The sequence below is a fragment of the Ptychodera flava genome, chromosome 7 (genome assembly GCF_041260155.1).
Source record: "Ptychodera flava strain L36383 chromosome 7, AS_Pfla_20210202, whole genome shotgun sequence".
Classification (NCBI taxonomy): Eukaryota; Metazoa; Hemichordata; class Enteropneusta; family Ptychoderidae; genus Ptychodera; species Ptychodera flava.
Window position 1 is genome coordinate 20,045,264 of NC_091934.1, and position 10,231 is coordinate 20,055,494.

At 38.7% G+C, this 10,231-nt stretch overlaps 1 protein-coding gene across 4 annotated transcripts; it reads left to right on the forward strand.

The window, feature by feature from the left end:
* The first annotated feature begins 1,772 nt into the window (after positions 1 to 1,772).
* Positions 1,773 to 9,869, forward strand: LOC139136971 (uncharacterized). 4 transcript variants are annotated; one of them, XM_070704850.1, is made up of 9 exons: positions 1,787 to 2,672; positions 3,151 to 4,077; positions 4,372 to 4,689; positions 5,053 to 5,294; positions 5,621 to 5,697; positions 6,304 to 6,512; positions 6,890 to 7,288; positions 7,721 to 7,873; positions 8,103 to 9,869. In XM_070704850.1, exons 7-9 carry the CDS (start codon positions 6,944 to 6,946, stop codon positions 8,238 to 8,240), a joined length of 636 nt encoding a protein of 211 aa, XP_070560951.1. In that variant the 5' UTR covers positions 1,787 to 2,672; positions 3,151 to 4,077; positions 4,372 to 4,689; positions 5,053 to 5,294; positions 5,621 to 5,697; positions 6,304 to 6,512; positions 6,890 to 6,943; the 3' UTR covers positions 8,241 to 9,869. The 4 variants fall into 4 exon arrangements, with proteins under 4 accessions (XP_070560952.1, XP_070560951.1, XP_070560949.1 ...); XM_070704848.1 differs by having other exon boundaries at positions 1,787 to 4,077; XM_070704851.1 differs by lacking the exon at positions 7,721 to 7,873 and having other exon boundaries at positions 1,773 to 4,077.
* The last annotated feature ends 362 nt before the right edge of the window (positions 9,870 to 10,231 follow it).

Sequence of the window (10,231 nt, forward strand, 5' to 3'; positions counted from 1 at the left end):
TAAATGATAAATTTAGGGTCTAATATTTAATTTTTAAGACAAGACATCACAAATTTTAGTTGATTGTCCTAATTCAGCTGTCCTGGCGATGCAAAAATGTGGTATGCACACTAGGATCTGTTAATCGTTTGCGATAAAATAAAGATTCTACTGGTAAGTGCAAATTTCGCAAAATGGGAGATTTAGTGGTTTTCTGTCAATTTTGGCATGTGTTTTTTCAAAAAATTTGCATGGGTACCCCATATTTTTTTCATATCTTTGCAATGTACACATAAAGATTATTTCAGAAAAGTCAACTTCAAGAATGTCCCAACATTTTTTGGAATGGTAGCGTACCTCCTTAATATCACTATTATATAGAAATAATAACGCGAATGATAATAGGTTCAATTTCCATGAAAATTTCACCATAAGGGTATTTTGGGTCGAAAAGACCAAATATGATATCGATTTCACCGCCCATGTTTCCATGGTAACCATTTTAGGCGTTGAAAATTTCAGTTTTTCTTATATCCCATGAAAAGTTACTTTGATTGAAATGAAAATTACCTAGTGGGGGAGTTCGGGTCAGAGAACACAAAAAACCAGACTTATCTTAATGTTTCGAGTTGCCACGGTAACTATTTTGGGATTGAAAATGTTACTTTTTCCCTAATTCATATTAAAGAACTATTGGTTGATGTAAAAAATTGATAATAAGGGTTTTTCTTGTTAGCACACCAAACAAATCACACTCATTTTAATGTGAGATGTTTCCATGGTAACCATTCAGGAATAAAAATTACCAGTTTTTCAAAGATTCCACCTAAAATCCAGTAACCGACAGAATATGTTATAGCAAAGGGATATTTTGGGTTAGAAAGACCAAATATCCAGTGTTAAAATCCAGTAATCAACATAAATATTATATCAAAGGGTTATTTTGGGTTAGAAAGACAAAACATGATATCAATTTTTACTGCCCTGTGTTTCCATAGTAACATATTTGCATTTTAATATTTCAAAGTTTTCCAAATTCCATTAAAAGTAATCCCAGTTACTATGCAAATGCTCTCCTAAGTGTATTTATCACAGCATGAACTCCATGTTCAATTTTGTTTCGTGTTGCCATGGTAACCATTCGGGTTTTTTATTTAAAATCATGCATATTTTAGATCAGGGGTAGCTTTTTCGTTAACCAGACAAGAAAAGGCTATTTTATGAGATTCTGCCCATGAAGTGAATTTTCTAGTCTTTTGATGTGTATACTTGCACACCTTTAATACCCAAGGAAACAGGTATAATGGACGACAGTGGGACTCAAAAGTTTTGTGACCTATTAACAACCCGTTTCACTCTCAGAGTTGTATGCAAATTTTAAAAGTAGCCATGACAACCTGGCAACAACATGGCCTTTTCAGCACTGAGACATACTGTAGCAGGGCTAAAAATTGGCCACGGCCCTTCTGCCGGAGGAGGCATAATTTCTGTGTCATTGTGATTGATACATTATTATCAAAATGCAACGAGAATGCGTTTTATTGGCCATTGTTTCCTGTGCCTGTCATTCAAGTAGTCAGTTCAGATATTGAAACTTTGTTGCAAAGTTCCGCACCGCACGGCCGGTCGTCTTCGTAATTTCCAGAACAAAGTCACATTATGTGCCCAGCTGGGTTTGACTGCATTTATCTACCTCGTCCCAAAGTGACGGAGGGATCTTTCAACCTTTCAGCTTGGTGAAAAACGCATTTATTGATTTGCCAAAGGCCTGTGGACTCGCTTATTTTTGCACAAGTGCTACATGGACATAGGAAAAAGTTCGACTCACCTAACCCTCTCGATTGTTGAATACAACCATGGTCCATGATGAGAGTTTTCGAATCAAAAACTGTAGCCGTGCTCGAATACAAATGTCTTCTCATTAAATTACGTCATTCTTGATATACAAGAGTTAGCATTCCAAACCTGTCACCTTTTTTTTTCAAAGTTTTGAGAAGGGCGGTATTTCCATCTGAATGATTGAACGACGTGAAACGCAAAATTCCATCGCATATTATCCGGCAATATGTGCACTGTACAGTAGAAATACTGTATACGCTGCAGCCAGTGCAGGTACGTATATACTCCACAAAATGGCCACAGACGGCGTGAACTTTCTGAAAGGATTTCCTAAACGTCCTCATTGGTACCTTAGAGACTTACATGTGATGTCCTGGAAAGTATTCTCTGCAGTAATTCCAGTTTCTGTTAACATGCACACATTTTATAGCTCAACGACATGATAGCGCGAGACAGTTCTACGGTACTATACACATTCTCGCGCTCCCAGGCTCAATTGCGCATGCTCATACTGGCGGACTACGTCACCTGTGTTTTGCTTCCGGCGCGGCCGACTTGGCAACTTAGGTTGAGCAAACAAATAACGAACAGCCGAACGCACTCTCAGTGATGGCGGCCACCGTATTGTGTGCATACCGAGACGATCGCTCGCCGTGCGCGTGTTGATCCTCGAATTCTGACCCATAATCATTTAAAAAATGCATTCAAATGTGATAGTGAAAGCTGTTCTCAATTAATAAGGTGGCATACTCAGCATAGCTGGATGTTTATCGCTAGTTTACCTTAGACCTCGCGACATTTGCAGGAGAAGTTTCTTAGCACGGACAACTTGATAACATAAAGCATGGCGGTCTGTAAGTATTTTCATTAATGTGTTGTGTAATTTACGAGGTTCAAATTTTAAGTAAATCAATTTTAACAAGATTGAAACCGATTTAACCGTGTCCGCAGTGATTTAATCTGTACATTTCATGGCGTGATTTGTCATGGGTTATTTTTTATGCGTGTGGGTTTTTTATTTACGTCCATATGTGCGTTGCAGTTGAGCATAGTTTTTCGGACCATCACGCATGTCTCCCTGGTAACGGGTTTGTTTACACACTGACATATTTTCTGGCGTCTTTTTCAATCGTCTGTTGGCCTAGACTGAAAATGTCATTCGAATTTCATGCTCGTGTGCTAAAACACCGGTGTCGTATTTGTGCACGGAAAATAAATGGCACAAGTTATCCATGCTCCAATTTTATCGTGGAGTTAAAGAATTGTTTCAGAGTACAGTTTTAGTGAAGACATTCTGATGTTCACCCGTCCAATTTTTGTTGTCTCTGTAAGAGAGTCATTGCTTCATGGCAGCAGGCAGAAAGCAATAACAAAACCTATCGGCCAGGGACACACGTAGTGAAATGGTCCAGACACTGTAGAGTACGGAGATGTGCGGTGTGTGATGCATTGTGTAAGGCAGGAAAGAAAAGAAAGACAGTAAAAACAGGGGCAGACCAAGTCAGTACCAAGGCAGTGACATTTCTGGTATCACTGGCAAGGAGACAGGAAAGACGGGGAAACTACAGAGTGAAACTCATGGCAGTACAAATCTAACAGCAGCTGGTAAAACAGAGGGCAGGAAAAAAGATGAGAAGATTCATTCCCTTGCAGAGACAGAGGTTCAATGATCTCATTGAAGAAATGGAGTGTCCCATTTGAAAAGACATAATAGATGGATCAATACAACTTTTGTGTGATGGACCACATGTGTGTTGTGCTGAATGTTTGTGTCAGTGGTTGCAAGTTTCTTCATCCTGTCCTGTTTGCCGTCTCTCTATTATGTGTGAATCTATTGTAAGTCCCCCCATTGCCTTTGCAAACATGCTATCAAATGCCACAGTCACATGTGATTATGGGAATGTCGGTTGTAAGTCAGTTGTGCCACTGCAAGATCTGCAACACAACACGGAATGGTGTGTTTACCAGTCCATTGCTGGAGACCACTGCTTCTCGTCAGTGAGCCCATTTCCCATCAGAAGCCACCATACTCCAGTCCCCATTCCTGACCAAATCAATACCGAGACATCAAATGATGAAACATCAAGGGATAGGCAGAACAATATATGTGCAGTGAAGGCCGCAGAAATTGTGTTGCAGAATGTATCAGCGGTGCATATGCTGCTACAGTATGAAGAAATGGCAACAACACTTGTCAAGAAAAAAATAGAAGCAAACAGAAGTGATGATAGTTTGATAAAGGTTAAAACCAAGGGCCAGGTGAGTTTTTTACCGGCATTACTCTTGCTGATCTATACCCACATATCAATATACAGTTAGATTTTGGAGTAAATTCTTCTGATAAAGCTATCATGGAATATGATAATTTGTAAATTTGTATTTGTAATAACATTTATTTGGTTTTGTAGTACATGTGTGACCTGGTAGTGGTTCAACAAATTAAACAAATTAATTTCATCAAGTAATGAGCTAGTCCAATTTCATGAATTTATCACCCACATATACTTTGAAAGATAAATTTGGTTTTTCAATTTTTGGTGTGATTTTTTTCAGCCATTGTGTTTAACATATACACCAAAGCCACGAAAAACAACCTCAGAAGCTAGCACTAGGACAAGACGTCAGAGGGTGTTGCAGTTAAGTCAGAGGAGAGACATTGTCAGTGGTGGTGATGCGATGCTGCAGCTGAGTGAGAGGAGGTGAGACACCAACAAAAGGACAAGGAGGAAAATCCTCCAGATCTTGGGACTCACTCCTGACATACCTCCAGGTGCTGGCCTTCATTTGGAAGTTGCTATGGGAACAACATGGGCTGCCAAGAGGAAATTACGGCGTTACTTCAAGGCATGGCATGTGAATATTGGAAGTGAGGTATGTTATGCAGGTCATTTTCCCCCACACTCATCAAGGTCACTGTCCTTCTTGACCTCACAACCATGAATTTAATAAGTCATGTTTGGAATTTTCTGGAAATTTAATTAGTTGTGTAAGAGAGAGAATTTTAGAAGAGTAATTAGCATGTCAATAAAAGTTCTAGATTGTTCTTATATGCTCTTATATAAGCACATGAGTATTAATATTGGGACAGCAGGCTTGCAGTCAGACTTTTGGGATTGTGTGCAAACTCTATTATGATCATGTAGAGAAAGACTGTGGATAAGTAATCTTGTTATCACATATTACTGAATATATGTGTTACTGTTGTTTTTGCATCTTGTTCATATTTGTCTTCAGGTCTGGCAAACTTACCCGGCATGGTACAATACCTACCAGTGAAATTTGGATAAAGTTAGGTGGGGACAAGGGTCAGGGAACCCTGAGAATGGTTTACCAAGTTGCTAACATCAGTAATCCAAATGTAGCAGATAATACAGTGATTGGAGTACATTTGCAGCACCTGATTCCTATTACAATTTAGAAATAGCTTTAGCTGTTAACAGAGGTCAGGTAGACAAACTGGATGGCACAAAGTGGAAGTAAGTCTAAACATGCATACTGTGTTTTACAAAACAATGAACAGATTGTACCATATATCTATTTTGGTACAATATTAGGAACTTGAGATACATACATATTGGTTATCCAAGTTTAATACATGCATTATACTGCTGATCCAAAAATCTGAAAAACAATGTGCAAATCTGACCAAACTTATGCAGCATAAATATGATACCTACATTAAATAGTACAAAGGGCAAAGTTGTTTTCTTGCATGTACAAAATGCATTGATGTGTAGAAACATGGGCATTAATTTAGAATGGTGTGGACAATTGTCTTACATTCCACTTTGATTTATTTCAGGGACAAGACACTATTAGCACGGATGATGGGAGATTATGAGTATCTGGCCCAGAGTTATGGATTGTCTGGACCAAATGGTATGAAATGTATACTTGCATGCTATGATTTATACGTGAGAAAAGTTGAGGCACTGACAGGACAGGCAGTTTATTGTGTACACTTCAGTTTTACCTATGATTTACATGTGTACATCCTTGACCTATCAGTTTGCAATATGTGCGACTGTTAATAATCAGCATGCATTGTGTATGATATGCTGTAGAACACAATTATGATAATTTGTTGTAGTTTTTCGTTGACTTAAGACATTCACAGCTAACATTGATTAGTCAGATAAATTTAAAGGAAGGGGTACACAATGGGTCAGATCTTGATAAATATTTGCAAGCTATTGACAAATGATTGTTTTCCTCTGTAGAAATTCTTGTGTTTATTTCTCAATTTAATTCTTACACATAGTATTAATATGTATACTGGCAATGCAAAATGTAGTAACCATGAATTTCTTTGAAATAAATATTTAAATTGATAAGTTTGCATATTACAGGTACATCCTCTCCAAGAGTTCACACATGCACATCAAATTGACTTCATGAACACCAGTCATGTCTATAACCTACTAAGGTTTTTAAGTAATTATGTCAGTTTTTGTTCCTTGTCTTCCTCACATTGAAATATTTTAGGGAAATATTTTTGCGTATGCTGTGTGATCAGCAAGGAACAAACACAGTTGCTGAAGGAGGAACAGCCATTGTCATCAATGAAGAAGAGAACCCTTGATGATATCAGAAAATGTCACAGTGAATTTCTTTCAACTGGTGGAAACCTAAGGCATGCCATGCAGCACTACAATAGTGTCAGAAAGCCACTTTTCAATGTACCACTGCACAGAGTATGTACTAATAAATTCAATCCACTATGTTGTTTGCTTCCATTGACCAACTAAACATATAGCTCTGTTCTGTTTCAATCAGTTCACTTTACCTTTCTCTGAACAGTTCAACAGAACACACTGTGACCTATCTACATGTGTGCATGCCACTATGTCCATAATGGTGTAGACAAATAGAAGTTTATTAGTGAAGCTATATGCGAAAACAAGTTGACAATGAAGCCAGCACATATGTCAGTATTTGTGATCAATCTAGTTGTTGTATATTTGTATGTAGTGTTTTCTTCATAAATAGGTAGGTATGAATTAAAGTTACAAGATATTGTCATACATTAAAAGTAAAAGATACATGTGCTAACCCTTATATTTTATCACAGGTTGCAGTGCCAGGGTTGCACATCAGTTCTGGCTTGTTTTAAAAGTTTTTCACCATGATGGAAGCTAGCTGTGCAGTACTGGATATCAAGATCATCACGACTCTGGAGAGAGATGATGACATTGATGAACCCGTGCTGAAGCCTGCTGGATTTGACACATATGTAGCCATGTTGAAACAAGTCGAGACATTACAGTGTGAAGCGAAAGAACTCCAAGAAGAAGCTAAGACCTTGGCTGATAGTGTTGAAAAGGCTCTCCTTGCTGATGATGACTGTGACAATGATGATGATGATGACGACAACAGTGAAGATGATGGCAGACCGCCACTAATGACCTTGGGCAAAGTTAAAAAAGCCCAGGAGAAAGTGCAGGAACTCAGTGAAGAAGCTGACAGGAAGGTTAGTATTTATGAATAGAAGATCATAGTACATTAACAAAATAAAAATACATGATTTTGTGATAATTTTGAAATCTTGTGAGACACAATTAATTTAAGTGGCAGTGAGTTGCTAGCCAAGTCACTTTTTATCAAACTGGAAAAGTTGCCATGTTAAATAAACATGTAATGTTTGTTTAGCATGGTGTTAAATTTCCTGTATCATGTGAGAACACCCACAGATAACCTGTCTAGCAACTGAGATCCCAGAGGGTCTCCTTCATCTTTGAAAATGGCATATTGAGAAGTAAGATCATTTTTGTGATGATAAGCAATAACATTGTCAATCTCAAGTGCACAGTCATGTCTATGCTGCATTTTCAGAATTTTGGCTTGTGCACATTTGTAGTGCAGTCATTTCCAGACAACACAGTGTTTATCTTTGTTTTCTTAGATATCTGAAGCTACAGACGTAAAAGCGAAACTGCCAAAACAATGTGGTTTTGTAGTCTGCGGTATTGACCAAGCTCTGCAGTCATTTGGTGTTGGACGTCATTCTTACCACGGGCAGGCATTCATTGACAATCATGTGAACAAGTGCTGTAAAGTATGTGTTTTACAACTGTACACTGTTTTGTTGCTAAAGTCATTAAAAGGTTCAGTATTCTGCTTGTCATGATTTTCAAGCTTTCAGTGTTAGATTTATTGTGTGTTATATATATACTACAGAAGATGTATTTCGTCTACATTATTTTGACCTACTTTCAGTGAAACAGCTCTGTTTGCTTCTTTGAAAGAAAGTTATCATATCCTTTTTTTTATTTTTTGTGTTTCAGGAAGAAAACATTCAAACGTGCAAGAGCGTCATCAGGACCACAGCAAGAATATGCCCACAGCTGAATGAACAGGCTGCACACATTTGTGGTCTGTATAAGCCAATATTTTCAAAATTTGCAGCCTGCCATAATCTTTAGAGTACAAGCAATAGAATGTCAGTTGAACATATTAGGCGAGAAAAAAAAATTATCTGTTCAACGGGCCCGACCGACCCATATTTGGACCACTCCACATTTTTCTTTTTTTTTCCAAAATCTTTACGAATCTGAAGAAACGCGGAGATGTTATTCAGTGAACATCTGTCTGTAAGATGAATGACCTTCACATTTTCGATGACATTGACTTGAGTGAGATTGATACAGGCTATGATTTGAAGAGTAAAGGTGGAAGCGCATCACAAACATTTGGTCAAGGTGAAGGGCAGGGTTTAATATATTACGCCGTGGAAAATAAACTATTACGCCACGTGTTCCGTATAGCTTAGACACTCTGTACTGTATTGTTTCACCGGCGTTTATTTCACGTCCGAGTGGTTGTACAGTCTATATTTTCTAGTGTTCCTATTTTCAGTGTTCCTTGAAAATTCTTTATTGTTCTTTGAGTCATCACTCGTTCCGATTTTCGTCATGGCTTTCTCCTATCGAATGTGTGATTGTAAGCAGCAGTTCTCACTGCAGGACGGACATGATTTGTGTTTCCGTTGTCGAGAATGCACAAGGAGTCAACCTTGTGACATTTGTTTGACTTGGACACAGGACGAATGGTCTAATTTCGCTCCCTCGCTCGACGACGTCACCCCGGACATCCCCGGGGCTGACCCGTCAGTTTCTGAGTCGCGAGTTTTGGTTGGAATGCACCGTGCTCTGGCTGGTGACACCAACACAGAAATTAGCTCCGTTAGATTCAGGTGCCGCCAATGAAGCAAAAAGGTGTTCGTGCTAAGTTTTTCAGCGGGCAGGCAGATTTCAAAACTAATCAGCGGGCGGGGAGAAAATATCGATATTTACTGTGGGCGGGGAAGAAATTTCATTACTTTCAGCAGGCGGGGAGAAAATTTTTGACAGTGGGCACCGGAAAATACGTAGAGGGAGGGGAAAGCGGCGTGCTTAATAGAACCTAACTTAGAGGGGAGCAATGTTCCAAGGTATACTGCTAACTGCTTGCATGGTTTTGTGTTGATCTGGGTTGCATAGTGGGCATCTAGTTGGCAATGGGGAATTTCAGTAGTAGGGAGAGGGCAGCGGGGAGCTTGAATTGTTGTGGGGAGTGGGGAGCGGGCAGACTGTAGATACCGGAGGGCAGTGGGCATCAAAATTCAGTGGGAAAGCACATTTTCACTGTATACCAGTGGGAGGGCAGTTACGAACAGCTCTCACTTTCCCCTCCAAGTTTTAGGTCAGGGTCAAAAATAAGAAAAATCGGTATATCAGCCTTCAAAACAGGTTTTGTGATGATTTTGAGAAATTCATGAAATTTACCAGTTGGCGGCACCTGTAGATTGACCTGTAGAAGTGAAGGCAAAGAAGCTGTTCTGAGACAACCAACCCATGTCAACAAAAATTGAAAAAATCATGAACGTACTAAACAACATATCCAGTATATGTTATGTGACTAAGAAAAAGCATGAAACACACAAAAAGTGTTTATATTATATGTTCTGTTTAAGAAAAACCAAAAAAAAAAAAAAAAAAAAAAAAAAAAATCCGACCTACCTACCCAACTTTGAAGTCATCCCGCCCGTTGAACAGCTTTTTTTTTTTTTTTGGCCTTAGCAGTTATATTCTCAGTTCAAACATATCACATTTAATGGCGTATTACAGAGAACACTTTCCTTATGAAAGTGTACCCCAAAATGCATATGTTAGAAGATCATATCATCCCTCCGATTTCAGGGTTTGGCTTTGGTTTCCTCACAGAACGGTGTAGAGAGTATCCATCATGAGATTAGGAAGGGAAACATATCACATTTAATGGCATATTACAGAGAACACTTTCCTTATGAACGTGTAACCCCCAAAATGCATATGTTAGAAGATCATGTCATCCCTCAGATTGAAAACACAGGGTTTGGCTTTGGTTTCCTCACAGAACGGTGTAGAGAGTATCCATCATGAGATTAGGAAGGGAA